Source organism: Lacerta agilis, chromosome 16 (genome assembly GCF_009819535.1).
Source record: "Lacerta agilis isolate rLacAgi1 chromosome 16, rLacAgi1.pri, whole genome shotgun sequence".
Taxonomy (NCBI): Eukaryota; Metazoa; Chordata; class Lepidosauria; order Squamata; family Lacertidae; genus Lacerta; species Lacerta agilis.
Window position 1 is genome coordinate 2,609,345 of NC_046327.1, and position 17,390 is coordinate 2,626,734.

General features: G+C 41.0%; 1 protein-coding gene across 1 annotated transcript in view; it reads right to left on the reverse strand.

Annotated features, from left to right (window-relative positions):
• ADAMTSL1 (ADAMTS like 1) overlaps window positions 1–17,390 on the reverse strand; it is a 447,514-nt gene that overhangs the window by 368,995 nt on the left and 61,129 nt on the right. The window contains exon 2 of the mRNA XM_033173001.1: window positions 6,105–6,227. Within this exon, the coding sequence (XP_033028892.1) occupies window positions 6,105–6,227 (123 nt within the window). The remainder of the gene's footprint in view (window positions 1–6,104; window positions 6,228–17,390) is intronic.

The window sequence follows — 17,390 nt, forward strand, 5'->3', positions numbered from 1 at the left end:
ACCTTGAGCAGACCCCAACTTTATAGACATGTAGCTACAACCTGGTTCTCTTTGCCAAAGGACTAACTTTGACAAATACGGAGAACACTAATGAACTTCCTCTCCAGTTCCCATTCAGCTTTCCTTGCTTTCCTCCTATACATTTTAGGTGGCTTTTCTCATCATAGAACTTGTAAGCAGTAACTGACAAAATAATGGGCTGCTTCATTTTTGCCCAGATACTGCCCTAGGGCCCACACATAGGTAACTTAGCTATATAACAATCTCCTTTGGTTACTTCCTACTATTTTCATTTTAGACCCCCCTCCCCCAAATAAAATATCTAGGATGTTTTCCTAGAAGTTTGGCTCTGTACATATGCAAGTCCATGCTTATACAGATAAATAACAATGGTAACATAAATGTGGTCTTAATTGCTTCTGACTATGTACCTTTTCATTGGCCTAATGAGTGGGAACCTGTTTGATACTGTGCAAATATGTGTGCTAGAATTCTACCCCATTTTTCATTATCCATAGTAAACTAAAACTGTAAAGCTCCCTTAGTCCAGCCATGCTCAGACCCCTGAACGTGAGATTTCCTCAAAGAAACAGGAGAAGCAGGACCTACCAACAAACTCCAGCACAGCCACCAAACCCAAGAAACACACCATTCTTGCAGAAATGCACAATTCCCCACCATTCTAGCTGCAGCACTGAAAACTCCAAAATGAATACTAGATTCACTCAAGTTACCCAAAGGCTTACGGACCAGAGGGAATGAGGTTGTGACAAGTCAAGCAGGAACATCAGGGTTGCCAGCAATTACCTAGCCAGTGCTGGAGGAAAGCAAATACATTTTCTTCTCTAAATATCCTAGTCAATGCATCTGCTGCTTTAAAGCACCAGAAGGCACTGTTTGTATAGCAATCTAGCCTGCTTTTGTTTGTAGTTCTCTAAGTTAACTCCACGCCTAAAAGCTGAGCCATTTTTTTGTTTGCTGTTCTCTCCAAACAGTGCACGCACTATTTCTCTCCTATCTCCACCAATCCTGTAAGAAGTTCCTGCATGAATAAGCCCTTCGAACTCCAGAAGCTGTGATTATTCCACTCTAATTCACCCAAGCTGCTAACAGCTAGCTCCACGAGGCTATTGTTTACATAATAATACTTGGAAGAGGAAGTCCATGTGACAATTGTGACATCCTGCCCAGACCAAGGTCTTTTTGAAAGCCACGAAGAGGAGTCTCCATCTCCTATGGAGGCTCAGTCTAAGCCAGGTGGTTGCTGTTGTAGCACTTACCTTGGAACTCTTTCCCAGGTTCCCTGGCCCTTCTTTTGTTGCAAATATATACTCTTCCTCCTTCAACACCAAGTAACAGACCTTGTCTTTTTACCTGCAAACAACTGTTGCTTTCCTCAGTTCAGAGTTTTGTTTATAATGAGCACTTGAGCCTCCAGCAACAGCAGCAGGAATTCTTCTTTGAACTGTGGGACCACTTAGAGAAATGTAAATATTGTATTTCAATGCAGTGCAGCTAAAAAGAGCTAGGCTTGTTTTTAAAAAAGATAAAAATAAGGGAGATGACTCCTATTGGGAAACAAATCTGGAACACAGCCATCGTTTGCATCCACACTCCTGCAATTTCCAGCTCAAATTACAGTGCTTATTCCATCCGTGCATGGAGAAAATAACCATGATGTGATGGGTAAGTCAAACTGTTTTTAATAGTGTTTTATGTTTTGTTGTTTTACAACCACCTGATGTTTTATGATATGGCACTATATAATTTTTATATATATAAATAAATGATCCTAATAAACGGCACTAGTGGCATGTGGTCATCAGTATACACCAAAAGGAACAAGGGCAGGGGAAAATGTATACTAAACATTTGTAAAACTAATGCAATTCGTTTATACACGCTTTTCAAAATACCTAGTTTATTATATGTTAGGCACACATATATTACACACAGAATTCCAAATCTAAGAAGAAATACCAAATGGACAAGTGCCCGACCACTGCTGTTTCGGTCATTATCAATGGTATCCAAACAAGAACAGTATCTGTTTATTACACATATCATTTTGTAAATAAATAAATGCATTGATTACTTCTTCTGTTAGTACAAACAAGATGTTTAAACCTACACTGACAGAGAAACTGCTTTTACGAATCCAGTGTTTGGGTCAAGAAGGGCATACAAATAAAATATTTGGCAGATCTGATTAAGCATCACACAACTTGCAAGAAGATGAAAACATCGTGCCTTCACTGAGACATTCGTTTTCCATTGCACTGCCCTTGTGTTTGATCCAACCTGTCAGCAGAGGGTTAAATATTCTTCTGCTAACATCTAACAACCTGGTGTCCAGTCATAAGTTTAAGAAGTAAACGAACCAGTTAAAAAAGCACGTAATATTCCTAAAAGTCCATTTTGAAAACCACTAAGGAAACATTAAATCCTTGAGAGTCTATACATTGCTATTTTACATACAACTGTTGCTTTTTTAAAATTATTTTTTAATTCTGTGTTTCTAGTGAATGTTCAAAACTGAAGGTATGTGCGGGTAAATGGGGATACCCTGGAGGAAACATGGGATCTATTGCCGGACTGCATTCCCTAGTTCATTTTTAGTTATTAGTTTAGCAAAAGATGGAATATGATAAAGATTTGGGGGCAGGGGCAGAATTCTTCCCTGGCCAGCAGAAACATCACATTTCTGAGGTTAAAGCTGGAAGCGCTGTACTGTACTGCTGTTCTTGTATCAATGTTTGTGCAGTGTTTACATAACAGGGGCCTATGGGGCTACAGGATCGTAACTCACAGGTCCATCCTTAGACTCCAGAACAACAGAATTTGGGGACTTGATTCCCAGGCCGCTCGAGTACTGCTTGGGTTGTCAGTGATGGTGATGAATACACATTAGACTGATATCTAGCAACAACTACTAAGTTTTTGTAACTGGTTCTCTGGGAGAAAATCACAGCTAGCTTTTTTATTATTTTGAATAAATCTTTAATTTATCATTGATGTATTGTTACTTTAAATAAATGTTTTGTTTTAATTATCTGATTATCCTGCAGATAACAATGTAACAATACTCTTGCCATGAAGCCATAAAGTCTGGCCTTTTAGCCTTATGCTACTGTGCTATAATCTCAGACCATGGTTCCCAAATTCCACTACCACCACCCCAGACAAATAGATAACTGTAGAGTATCTAGGCAGACCATTTTTCTGTCTGTTGTTCACCAATTTAATGAGCTGTGCTAGATGCTAAAGTCACTGCTGCAGGTGATCTGAATGAAGCCCGCAAACCACCAATAGCCATTGACAGGGCTGGGGCCATTGATATGGTTTTCAACATCGCAATATATCACCAGCTAAACACTGCGATATACCGGTGTATTGTGATGCCTGAAATAAGGATGGAACTGTCTAGAGGCAAACATGGATCACACACTGGGAACCTGTGATCTAAGAGGTAATCTGAATACACAGTGCTAAACCTTCCAATAAAGTATCAGATTCACAATGTAGGGAAGAGTATTCTAGGAGTAACTATTTTCCCACATCAGAAACCTCCTGCCCATGAAAACCATGAGGGATCTAGGCCAGGCATCTGCCCGAAATTCTAGTTCTCCACTTAAAGTGTGAAATCATTCAGACATGGTATCTCCACCTTCTGTGTTCTGAGCTGATAAAGTTTAGATAGTTCTACACCACTATTGCAGTGTATTGGGTGGTAGAGGAGGGGTAGTACCTAGAGGGGCCACCTTTGGTCCCAACCTTGCACTCAGCACTCATCTGTGGCTCCTAGAAGCTGCCAACATGCGACGGCGGCTACACCCTGTGAAAGGCTTTGGCTGGCTGGCTAAATAGGTGAGTTATGGACTTCCCTTGCATGTGAAGATAAGGAATGATCCCAGTGGATTGATCGGATGAGATCAATAGTGAGTCTAATGGCCAAGAAGGCAGTTTCTACACATGCTGTAAAGGGAATTGAGGGGCAGATGGAACTCGTCAACCTGGTAATTTAACCCATATAAGAGAATGAAAACTCTGATCCTAAACCTCCACTGCCTTGTCAGATTTCCTCAGGAGAAGGAGTAAACCCTACACAAATGCAAAGTAGGGTCCCTTTGGTTGGATAGCACATTGAACTGAACACCTCTTTTCTTCAACTCCTGCAGCCAAACTGGTGCCAAACATATTGCTCTGCTTTCCTTTGGACCACAGAGTTTTAAAATATCCTGTTCATATTCTGTTCATTCACATTCAACTGATTTGATTTTCTGGCATCTGTCAACCAAAAAATATATATTTAATTTCTCAATGAAAGTTAAGGTGTAGCATAGCTATCAGGGTGTGTTTGTTTGTTTGTTCAAAAGCAATGGTTTTTTGCTTATGTTATATTGAGTGATAGAATGAACTTACTGAGAAGAAATAGTTTCTGGTTGGAACTTTCTGTATAATTAACACAGTACTATCGCTTGTTAACCGTGTACAAATACTTGTAGCCCGGCACAAGACCAATGCATTTCAATACAACCACAGGCCAAGCCAGCAAAACTAACAAAGGTTGCCTGCTGGTCTATGGAGCATCGCATTCGATGCACAGTGATTCAAGCCACACATCATTAATCACAGTGAGGGTTAATCGCATCACCTCCACAAAGAAATCTTTTTGTCTTGGCAGTAAAGGCATTGCTTGATTCTACTATGAGTCTCACCAACAGATTTATACACGGTAAAAACAAAGTGTTGATTTTGCCTGATGTGTGAACTCTTTGGGTGGGATTGTGAGAATCCTAGAGATGGTTTGCCGAAAAGCAGATGGATTACCAAGGGATTGTTATTGCATCCATCCTCTTAATGCATCCATCCTCTTTGTTAAGTATGTTCTTTGACCAAAGCAAGATTTATCTAGCAATCCTTGTCTCTCTAATGTTCCAATCAACCGTGTTCTCACCAATGATATCCACTCCACAATCACAAGTGCAGCTGAATTGCAGCACAAAGCATTAGCTTTGTAGCTGCTTTTTAAAAAATAACTTTATATAACCAAGATGAAACAACTACATCAGAGAGTCTTCTCCGAATACAACACAGAACCTTGTAAAGTGCATATGCTAAAATCATCACAATCTTAACGAACACAAATTATACACATAACCTCCATCGCCTGGACTGTTGTCCGCAAATGAAAAGATAGTTCTGGTCTGTAGGACTTAGGCAAAGACAGGAGGAAAGAAGAACAAATGCTAATTAAAAATATATGCCTCTGTTTAATTTCAGGGATAGGATTTTGACATCAGAAACATTGAAATAAATTCAGTGTATTAGCACCAAAACAGGCAAAATCTAGAGAAAACTGCTTATACCAGTCCCATCAAAATAATTACTATTCAAAAAGAGTTCACCAGCCTTGTCTGATGCCCTCCAGATGTTGTCCTCCAGCTCCTATCAGACCCAGCCAGCATAGTCATTGTTCAGGGATGCTGGGATTTATAGTGTAACAAAACCCATAGGACAGCAAGTTGGTGAAGTCTGGCCTATACTATAGAGTAATTGTTGCAAGTAAATTTCAGCTTCTAGGCAGTCTTGTTACTTCAATAGGCTATGCTCTGGAACCGGGCTTGTCTTTCAGTCGCAACTTACAGCCAGACCTCCAAAGAGTTATGGAAGGGAGACACTTCTTCTGGTTTGCTCCCAGCCTATACTGACTGACCTCCTGGTTACAGCTCACCATTCAGCTCTTCTCTCTTGAACTCAGAGCAACCTGGCAGAGCAGGCAGAACTGCAGTAGATCTCCCTCCAGTTTGGCATACTTGACCTTTGTAGACCACTTCTCAACCAACTGACTCTCTTCTCCCTCATACCTGTTACACAGTGCAAGTTTCTCTTTCTTTATGAGTTCTGGGATGGGAAGGACCTAGAAGAGCACTGCTATGGGAGGAGAGTTTGCCACCAACAGTTCCAACCTCGGCTCTACTGCCTATTTACACTGTTCTTCCTAATATCTCTGAGTTCTCTCTCCTGCCATTTAGAATAACGCTCTAAATGCCAAATGCCATTTTCACATGCACAATATTATTAGAAAGATAGGCCGGTCCTACCGTATCTTCAATTCTGTGGTTCGTATTCAGCAAATCTGAAAGGAAATCTTCATTAAGACTCTCTCTCCGAATTAAGGTAAATTCACGTAGAAAGATAGCTCCCTGGCTTTGATCACCACCAACCTAGAAACATAAAACACTATCATTTAGAAGAATAATCACAGAAAGGAATAACAGTGTAGAAATATGCTGATGCATAAGAAAACGAAATATTCAATCAGCTTTTTTTATACAGCTAACCATGGACCCATTGCATAGTGGAACGGGAGTAATAACCCCAAATAACATGGGATGTTACATATAGCATGAAACAAGAAAGGAAAAGCAACGATCCCAATTATTAGGGTGGGGGAAAATGAAGTCTATAAAATCTCAAAAGATATTAATGATCAAATTTTCAAGTTCTCTTTGGAAGTATATGCTAAACCAAAATATGTAGTTTATAACGATATAGGGGTTTCCTTTAACAAATAAACTTAACCTATCTAGATATATTTAAAAATGTTTAGGGTACTCTTCATTTTGACTCCAGAAAATCATCATTTTATAGTTCAAATCAGGAAAAATAAATACAGTAAATGGACAAAAGTACAAAGATTCATAAAATGTTTAGGGTTCGTGTACTCCTGCATCCCCCCCAGAAAAAAGCACTGGATCTATCAGCACCAATTGTACAAAGAGATACTTGATAAAGGTATTTATGAATGAAATTCAATCAAGCTTATATTACAGTTGCACTCAAAGCAGATAAAGATCACACCACAGTGTGCAAATTATCGGCCTGTATCACTGATTAATGTGATACAAAGATTTAACGGCACTTTAGCAATTAGAATCCAGCAAGTGATAATGTCCGTTATTAAGAATGACCAGACTGGTTTTATAAAAAAAAACAAAAAAACGAAGCAAGCAACAGTTATATGAGATTAGTGGTGGACTTAAGCAGAAATAACGACCAATTTCTAATGTTATCATTAGATGCTGAAAAGCCTTTGACACAAGTTATAAACAGTATAGAGAGGTTAGCTTGAATTATATTTTGATTTCATAAAATGGATTAAGATATTGCATGACTTGCCTACACCTAGAGTTAAAATGAATGGTATCGCGGACCCACTCTCAGTGACCCACCCCCACCCCAAGGGAACAAGGCCTGAGCAAAAACTATAACATGTATAGCCATGGCTAGTATTTTATACAAACTTTGCAAACGCGAGAAATCATAATGCTATTTCCCAGAGCAGCCTCACCCATGCTTTCGACTACATTTCCATCAGCCCCAACCAGCATGGCCAATGGTCAGGGATAATGAGGCTTGCAATCAAACAACATCTAGATGGCAGCTGGGTTGGGGCTCTGTGGGCAATTAACAATGAGTGGCCAAGAGCCACCTGTCAGAACTTGTGGCATTGCTGCTACTTCCCTCCACCACCAATAAGCCCACCTAGGGTTGCATGGATATGTGAGGGATAAACCAGTGTAATACTAGCAGCCTGCATAGTATACAGCAGGCATGTCCAACAGGCAGATAGTGATCTACCCTGTTCTCCTAAAATAAGACATAGCCATAAAATAAGCCATAGCAGGATTCTATTGCATTTGCGAAATATAAGCCGTTCCCCAAAAATAAGCCATACCCCGAAAATAAGCCATAGTGCGTGGTACCTCCCATTAAAACAGCCTGGAGAGGCGTGGCTATGCAGCGTACCGATGTGACACGGTTAAAATAAGACATCCCCTGAAAATAAGCCATACTGTGTTTTGTTGAGCGAAAAAAAATATAAGACGGTGTCTTATCTTTAGGAGAAACACGTACCAGAAGATCGCTGGACATCTGCGGTAGATCACTGGTAGATCATTGGCTCCTCCCAAATAAGCGAACAAACTGTGGCCCCCCTAAAAAAAGCCCAACATTTTACCTCCTTCCTAGAAAAAAACTCAACAACTTTGACCCAGAACCCACAAAAAGCTCAACAACTTTGACCTGAACCCCAAAAGGGGGTAGATCACTGCCACTTTTTTTTTTTTTAACTCTGTGAGTAGATCGCATGTCTCTTGGGAGTTGGCCACCCCTGGTATACAGTAATGTTAGCTCACATCTGGTGAACTTAAAGAACACCAATTTGTAGCTTGACAACTTACCCGGTATATTCCTGCTATAGCAATTGGCCCAAGAAAGTTATTTTACCAGGTTTTTTTTGTCTCATACTTCTTATTTACTGCTTTTATACTTCCCTGGTTGGTTGGTAGACTGCAAAGCTACCTTGGAAATGTTCAGAAAGCTTACATTTTATTAGGAAAGCTATGGGTTAACTTTAACCCATCTGTCTATATACCACATGACTTTGTCTTAACTATGAAACCAGGACCAGTCCACCACTCACGGGCAGATATGTGGCATTTTAGGGTATAAGGATGCAATCTTTTCACAAGAAGAATGAGCAGTGATGTGTTTCATAGTTACTGCGCCTTCCGTGAGATGGCTGGAGAGAAATCAACTGAGGAGGAAAGGAGAGGGGTGGAGAAAAATAATAATACCGAAAAGGGGTGGATGGAAAATCCGAGGTCTCTCAGCACAGAATAGCCTTAGTTTTATACTTTGTAATATGTTGGAGAGAATTCCTTGAGTTCATGGCTGTGAAAAGGAGAGGGAGGTGTTCAGCCCTTCTGAGCGCACCGAGTGCTTGTGCTGTAAAATTAAATGTTAAAAATTATATTATTGCTGTAGTATAAGACATATATGGTTTTATGAGCATGGGGAATTAAAAAAAAACAGGTGCATGGACTTTGCATTATGTGGTTAACAGTGAGGTACACACCCAACCGTATTACATAAGACTCACTGTGCCATAGCACACTGAGTACAACATGAACAGGGGGAATTGAAAAAGTATCTCAAAAGGAATGGGGAAGTGCACAGGAAGCTTGCAGCTGTGGCGAGTACTAAGAGCAAAGAGCCATGCCCAGGGGGGAACCTACTCATTATGAGAGGCGAATTCGTTGTAAGCTCAGTCTTACTCACATATTTTAAATAAACGCAAATCAGTTTGCAGCTCAGTGTATTGTTTGTGCAGCTACTCTCTATGCAGATGTACACCATCAAGATGAGGCAAAATGAGAAATTAGGGGCAAAATTATTCAGTTGAGAACAAAGCAAAATAAAAAATAAAATAAAAATTCTTGCAGTAGCACCTTAGAGATCAACACTAAGTTTGTTCTTGGTATGAGCTTTCGTGTGCATGCATGTATCTGAAGAGTGTGCATGCACACAAAAGCTCATACCAAGAACAAACTTAGTTGGTCTTCTAAGGGGCTATTGGAAGGAATTTTTTTTCATTTTTCATTTTGTTTTGACTACAGCAGACCAACACGGCTACCTACCTGTAACTGGATCTCTTGAGAACAGGTCGCGTAGACCATTTTTCAATTTAAAAGTGTCACCTGTGCCCTAAACCTTTTTTTTTTTTTTTGGTCTCTTTTCTTTTTTTGGCTGCTGCTTCTATCACGGTGGCTAACTTGATACGTTTTTGGACTACAACTCACATCATCTCTGAATATGCCAGTTGGACACATGGAAGTTGTAGTCCAACAACATCTGGAGGTCCACAAGGTCTTTAATTCTGTTCTCCTCAAACACGGAAGCTCCTCAAAATAGCAAAAATCTCTGGCTGCTTTATATCCCGTTTCTGATTTCTTTGGTTCAATTATCAGCAGCCAGAGATTAGCATGAGCTCGATTTATTGAGCCCAGGGATAGGCAGCAGTCACGATGCTTATAATTAAACACAAGGAATCTGTGTTTATGCTTAACTGGCTCAAGATACGGTGAAGTCCCAGCAGGAGAGGAATTAAAAATGTTTCAGTGTGAAATGACACTTAATGAGTGCTAATTGCTTATGATAAGGTTCTGACTCTCTCGACTGACTAGACTGAGAGAGCAAACATTTCTGTACCATCACAAAAGTGCCCTGTTAGTGCATCTCAGGCCTCTTGCTTTTGCAAAGTACTTGGACAAGGAATGACTTCCTGTTAGGGCTTCCAGATGTGTCCGCATTGCTGCTCGCTGCCAAAACACTTGCTGATAGCCTGCTGTGGTTGCCTTCAAGCAAGGGTGGGTTTATTTTCATATAAAAAGGGGTGGGGGAAGGACGAGAGGAATATAAGGGGTGCTGAAAAGAGACAAAAATTGCAAGCAGTCACATCAAGCCTATGTTTAGATGCTTTTGAAGGAGCCCTTTCAAAGAGAGAATATGATTGAAGTCATAAAGTCATGCGTCAAACAGAAAGAGGGAAATGCTATTTACTTTCACGAAATACGAGAGCTAAAAGCGATCTCGTGAAAATTAACCACCCAACAAGATTAAAGCAAAGGGGACTCTGGATATACATTGTGCACTATGGCAAGAACCAGAAGCCTACCAAAGATTCAAATTTAAATAAAAATAGATTAAATGAATCCATAAAAGGCCAGATACCTTATTCCCCAGATAGTGGGATGACATCAAGAGTACAGAACTCTGTTATCACCCTGTGTTGTTAAAACCCTATGGAAGAGTCACATCCTGGCTCTTTGTCAGAGACAGTTGGGCGAGGATGGACTGTTAAATTGAGTTCATGTAATCTACTGAACTCAGTTAATTAACAATTAACTGACATTTCATTTCCCGGAATGTGGAAGAAACAACAAAGGGACCATCTATCTTGGGACCTGGACCTCACCAACACGAAGGAAGTGATCAACAAAGAGAAGTACTGGGAAGGTTGGGAGGAAGTGACCATGTCCTCTTGGGTTTCATGATACAGAGGCAAGGGAAAGCTGAGTGTAGTGTAGGTGATACCCTCTGGACTTTAAGAAGGCTACCTTCAAGCTTAAGGAACTAGTGGATGAGATTCATGGGCAGAAATACTCAAAGAGAAGGAGGTCGAAGATGTGTAGAGTTTCTTAATGGTGAAATATTTGAAGGCACAAAGGCAGACAAATCCAACAAGAAAGAAGAGTAGGAAAAGGATCCACAGAAACCAGTTGTGGCTGCAGAAGGAGGTTACAGATACACTGAGATTTAGGAGGGTGTGGTGCATAAGAAATGAAAGAAAGGGGAATCAGCAGGAAGAGTATACAGGAATAGTCAACATTTGTAGGGAGACGGTCAAGTGGGCCAAAGCTCTGGATGAGCTCAGGATTGCAAAAGATGTTTTAAAAATAATACTATAAGGTTCACATGAAAAACAAAGAGATATTAAAACAGGTATATGAAATAATTATCAATATACTGCACACTTCTTCTCTCTCCCAGGTGTTTCGATTATTTATTACAGCACTCCTGCAAAGTTGATAAAACGACTTCTGGATAATGGTTTTGAATTATTTTGCTGAGTTCATGCTTTTAAACAAAAGTACTTTTTTGCTGTATATCTCCAAGGATACAAAAAGGGCGCCATACCTGACTGCCCCCATTTAAAAGAAAAAGGAGTTGCGTTAATGGGACAGTCTGAGGATGTGTTACAACAAGCCCAAGAAATTCCCAATTCAAATAGCAATATAGTTCACAAGGGAATGTTTTTCATTCTGCTTGAAAATGTTCCCACCAGAAATTCTAGTTGCCCTTGAAATATGTTAATCTCTATTGCCCCCCCCCCCCCAACCTTTCTTTCTACAGAAACTGAATTCAGGGTTTGCAGCAAGACTCTGACTCTTTCCATGCCCTGTGAAGGAAATGTGGCTTTGTGCTAATTATTTTCAGTCCTCAAGCAGCCACAATAGATAAGCCTGGTTAATGTATTCATTGAAATAAATTATTTGAGCTCCATTTCAGCCTCTCCTTTCTCAAGGGACAAAAGCAACAAAAAGTGATTTGCATTCAAGATTACAGCGCGAAGTTGCCCCCTCGGACAAAGCCACCAGCAGAACTTAACATCTGAGGCAGACATTAGCAGTGATGGGGATGTTATTTGTAAAGCAAGCACACGCCTACACTTGACCCAGGGTGTTCTAACAACAGAGAAAGCCAACATGGCCCAGCAAATGGAGTGGCAAAAACAGAGAGAGAATGGGGGGGAAAGAAAAAAAGAACGTAAAAAAACAACAACACGCCAGTACTTCTGCTGCCAAGCAACCTTGGCTGGAAAAAAATATGGGCAGCAGACTGTGGGAAAGAAAGATGAACTCATATAGGAGCAAACAAATCAAAGCTTTACATCTGCTTCAAAACCCTGTTGATTAGAACAACCTTGCTGGTGGGCCACCAAGGCATGGCGGAGACAAAAAGGAAGATCAGGCCTCCTTTATAAGCTTGAGCAAATGCATTTTACAAAATTTACCCATTTGGAGCTTGAAAGGTGTTGTAAAACTGAGGGTTGTCGAGTCAGGGTTCGCCACCAAATGTCCCCCAAAAGCAAAAGTAAAGATGATTTTGGAAAGGTGTTATTACTGAGCTGAATCCTAGAACAATAGCATCCAGAATGCAGCAGTCTGATTGGTCCGCAGGAGCCACCCAATCCAGCTCCAGGTGGAAGTGAATCCGCAACCTGACTGGCCTACAGGAGTAGCCTGGAATTAGCCAATCACGTGGAGCCCATTGTGTAAATAATGTATACAGCAGACGTTTTGGGGAAAGATTCATTCCTTGCTACTATGAGCTGATTTACATTTCTGATTTACAGGGGTTTGCCAGGCCGTACTGACAAGGGGTGGCAGCCTCTGAGCCTCTTGGGCTTGCCATCAGAAGGTCAGCGGTTCGAATCCCGCGACAGGCTGAGCCCTGCTCTGTCCCAGCTCCTGCCAACCTAGCAGTTTGAGTATGCCAGTGCAAGTAGATAAATGTATGCCAGTGCAAGTAGATAAATAGGTCTGCTGCGGTGGGAAGGTAAATGGTATTTCCGTGCTCTGGTTTCCATCACCATGCCCGTTGCGCCAGAAGTGGTTTAGTCCTGCTGGCACATGACCCGGAAAACTGTCTGTGGACAAACGCCGGCTCCCTTGGCCTGAAAAGCGAGATGAGCGTCGCAACCCCATAGTCATCTTTGACTGGACTTAACCATCCAGGGTCCTTTACTTTTTACCTTACTAACAACACCCAACAAATGCATGAAGTAAGAGGCGCTGATGAGATGGAGTATTGTTTTGTTTTTTTAAGTGGGCAACGAATTATAGTTATTTAAAGATCTATTTTGCCCTGTCATAATGGTGGAGAAACCTAATTTAGGTTTAGCATGCTCAGTAGGACTGTTCACACACACACACACACACACACAATTGAACAACACCTGCTTTGAAAAGTGCTAGAGGGGAGGCTGGTTTTTGAGAAACACAAAAATCACAGTCCCTTAGGCACATGGAACTACTTGTAGAGTTCTTTGGATCCTGGACCATTGCATGTTCAAGTAAAACCCAGGGTGTTTGTGGGGCTTTTAAAAAACCTTATTTGTCACTTTGGTGGCAAGCTAAATTAAAATCAATGTTTTCCTTCCACCTGGTGTTACGGTGGAGAACTTCTCGTCGTATCTAATATCAGCTGTTCCCCGCTAGTTCCATATCAAAAGGAAATGTGCAATCATTTTAAATAATTTCATCAGACCATCTTTCCGTGAGAAGTCTTGTTATCTTAAGTTTGAGGGTCTTTTTCCCATGCATGATTTTTATGCCTCCCCCCCAGATGCATTTGATTGGGATGGATTTTTAACTTTTCCTGCCAATGGGAAAACTGGTTTTAATAACTGACGCATCTCTTTCTATTTTTTAAAAAAATACTACATGGTATACGAATATAGTTTTTTTATGATGCTTTTATCTCTGCAATTTGGATAAGCTATAATCTTTGTCACATGTGTTATTAATGAAACAAGTTGGGTCACACTCTTGCAGTTTGAACTTTTTAACTGTTCTCAGATCATTGGCAGTAAATATGGAATTTACTTTTTCTATATTATGTTATTCTATATGATGATGCAAGGGGCACAGACTTTCATCATTGCTGGAGAAGAGATGCAGCTCAAAGAACCTGAGACTTTTGGCATTGAAAAGGTCTGATGTTCAATCCCAGGTAGAGATGGGGATGTCCCTTACCTGTAACACTGAAGAACCACAGCTAGTCAGTGTAAACAATATGGATCCAGTTACAGGTAGGTAGCCGTGTTGGTCTGCCATAGTCGAAACAAGATAAAAAATAAATATAAAAATCCTTCCAATAGCACCTTAGAGACCAACTAAAGAAATCAGCCCTGAGTGCTCACTGGAAGGACAGATCCTGAAGTTGAGGCTCCAGTACTTTGGCCACCTCATGAGAAGAGAAGACTCCCTAGAAAAGACCCTGATGTTGGGAAAGATGGAGGGCACAAGGAGAAGGGGACGACAGAGGATAGATGGTTGGACATTGTTCTCGAAGAGACTGGCATGAGTTTGGCCAAACTGCGGGAGGCAGTGGAAACAGGCGTGCCTGGCGTGCTCTGGTCCATAGGGTCACGAAGAGTATGACACAAGTGAACGACTACTGATAAAATACATAGGTGGCCTTACATTGGGAGCCGAAGTGAATTGGAGAGGAGGGCCATTTGGCCTGAGGCCTCAAGCTCAAAGAGGGCCTCCCATTTAGACACTTGTTGATTCTTTTTGGCATTTCACAACTTGTTTTTATTTGCATTAATTCGTGGCATAAACTCTTAGCTCAGAGTTACAGGTAGGTAGCCGTGTTGGTCTGCCATAGTCGGGGGGGGGAATTCCTTCCAGTAGCACCTTAGAGACCAACTACGTTTGTTCTTACACACAAAAGCTCATACCAAGAACAAACTTAGTTGGTCTCTAAGGTGCTACTGGAAGTAATTTTTTATTTTTTTATTTTGTTTCAGCTCAGAGTTATAGATAAAAGCAGATATGTGCTTGACTAAATTGCTTTGTTAACTGATATATATTTTGTCATGTGCTTAACATCAACTGTGATATTAGGGTTAATATCAGGGTTAATATTACGTGAAAGGGATATTTTCCCACAATAATTACTGCATTTTACAGGAAAAGTGTAGAAAACAATCTACCTGTAATTAATTCTTACTCCCATCCCCTTTTTGGAAGGTGGTGGTGACTTATTTTCTTTCCATATGTCATTTTTGGCTGGGCTGCATTTATTATGGTTTGTGACCTCAAAAGCCAGAAGTGGCCCAGGCCTCAACAGACCTCTGAGGGGATTTAATGATCCCCCACATCAGTAAGATTCCATTGCCCCTGCAGCTCTTAGGACCAGTTGTCACAGGATAGGGTACCAGTGACCCGAGAGGAACATCCAGTTGATTCTGCCATTGGTCCTAGACCAGCCAGGATGCCAATGTCATGATAGACCCAGTGGCATCTAGTAATTCAATTGATCCTGCTTTAGCTTCCAAGCATGTCATTCCAATCAAGACGAAGGCTTTGCTTGTAACCGTTGGACTAGATGATCCTCAGGGTCCCTTCCAACCCTATGACCCAAGCCATTGATACACACACCACACAAATGCTGAGAACTCCTTCCTCACTCACTGTGATGTATGTATCTTGTGATGTATGTATCTTTAAGTGGGGAATGAGTGGAGAATCTCATTGTGCACACCTGTATCCCATTAGCTGGGATACAGGTATTTAAGCTGTACTCTATTCCCCTCCCGAGGACTCTCTCTTTACTCCCTCTCATCCTCCTTGTGGCGCAATGTCGCTGCTTTGTGTATTTGTTTAATAAACTATTGCTGCTGCCCAGTGAAGACTACTCCTCCTCATTGCCGAGGTCCAGAGATCCCACTTCTGACACCATGTAGTGTCTCTCAGGGAAACTCTGGACCTCGGCAATGAGGAGGAGTAGTCTTCACTGGGCAGCAGCAATAGTTTATTAAACAAATACACAAAGCAGCGACATTGCGCCACAAGGAGGATGAGAGGGAGTAAAGAGAGAGTCCTCGGGAGGGGAATAGAGTACAGCTTAAATACCTGTATCCCAGCTAATGGGATACAGGTGTGCACAATGAGATTCTCCACTCATTCCCCACTTAAAGATACATACCACACTCACACATGCTATTTTTGCTTCAGCCTGCATCGCCAGTGTTGAGCATGTTTCTTTTGGGAGGCAGGAACTGTAGTGATTGAATGCTGGGAAAGCTATCTGGCTCAGCTCCTACTGCTGTGTATTAACAGAAGGCAGCAGAGATGACTGTACCTGTCATCTCCATGCAGTTGCCAGCTCTATCTGGGTTAGAGAGAACACCACCTTCTAATGCTGTGTACAAGTCAAAAGTAATCAATCATTCATTCAGAAAGTGCATTTCGCACCATATACAGAAATAATGTGCACTGAAGGATGACCAAACATTTTTTATTTTAAGAGCTCTTGGTCCTTCATACATCTTCTGAAAGTGGCAGAACGTAGCTCTTGGTAATGGAGGAAGCTGAAAGCATTTTCTAGCTTTCCCCATGAAAATCCTTGTATGTCTGTTAAACAAAACCCAAACACTGCTTTGGCTTAATGTTTGAACACTGCATGAGATTCAACCTTAAAACCATAAGAAGTATACTGTAAAAGAGCAGGAAGTTTCTATTCTGCAAAGAACAGTATGTCTCTGTGCTTTCACTCTTCCTTTGTCTGAACCCATGGGAACCTGCTTTAAGATACTTTTTGTAACTTGTTTACAATCCTAGTAACAAATAGTCAAACTCTCCACTTCAACTGCATATAAGGGACGTAAGCTGTAGAGTTGCTGCAACACCTCTGTCATTACCGGTAAGTAGAGCTGCCTCCTCTTGCACCAATACCAGCAGTCATGATGAACAACAATTTTCTAATACTCCGTTTCATCCCAAGTCACTGCTGCTTTGAACAAAATGAGGCCTTTGTGATTGCTCAAAAACAACAACAACAACCCTATCCTCTTTAGTGATTTCAGGTCATGCTGTGGAAGACTGGAATCGAGTTCTGAAATTCTGAAAAATAACATATGAATGCCGAGTAATTTCTCCCCGCGCCCCCAACCCAATATATTCAATATATACAGACTTTATATTGTAAGTTTTTGTATCTTGTCTAATATGCTGGTCTTGAAATGTTAATTAAAATGAATTGTAAGCTGACTTAATGGAAATGCAAGGTTCTATCAAGAAAATGATACAAATAGGCATGAAACGTCAGAACTGGTTGTGAGATGGGCTCCGAGGGTGGACTTGGGTCTTTCAAATTTCAACAATACTCTGTGCAAGGCCAAAATTCGGTGCCTCTCTGCCTCTCATCTTCTGCTCTGCTCAGTTCACTATGTCACAGTTGTGATGCTTACT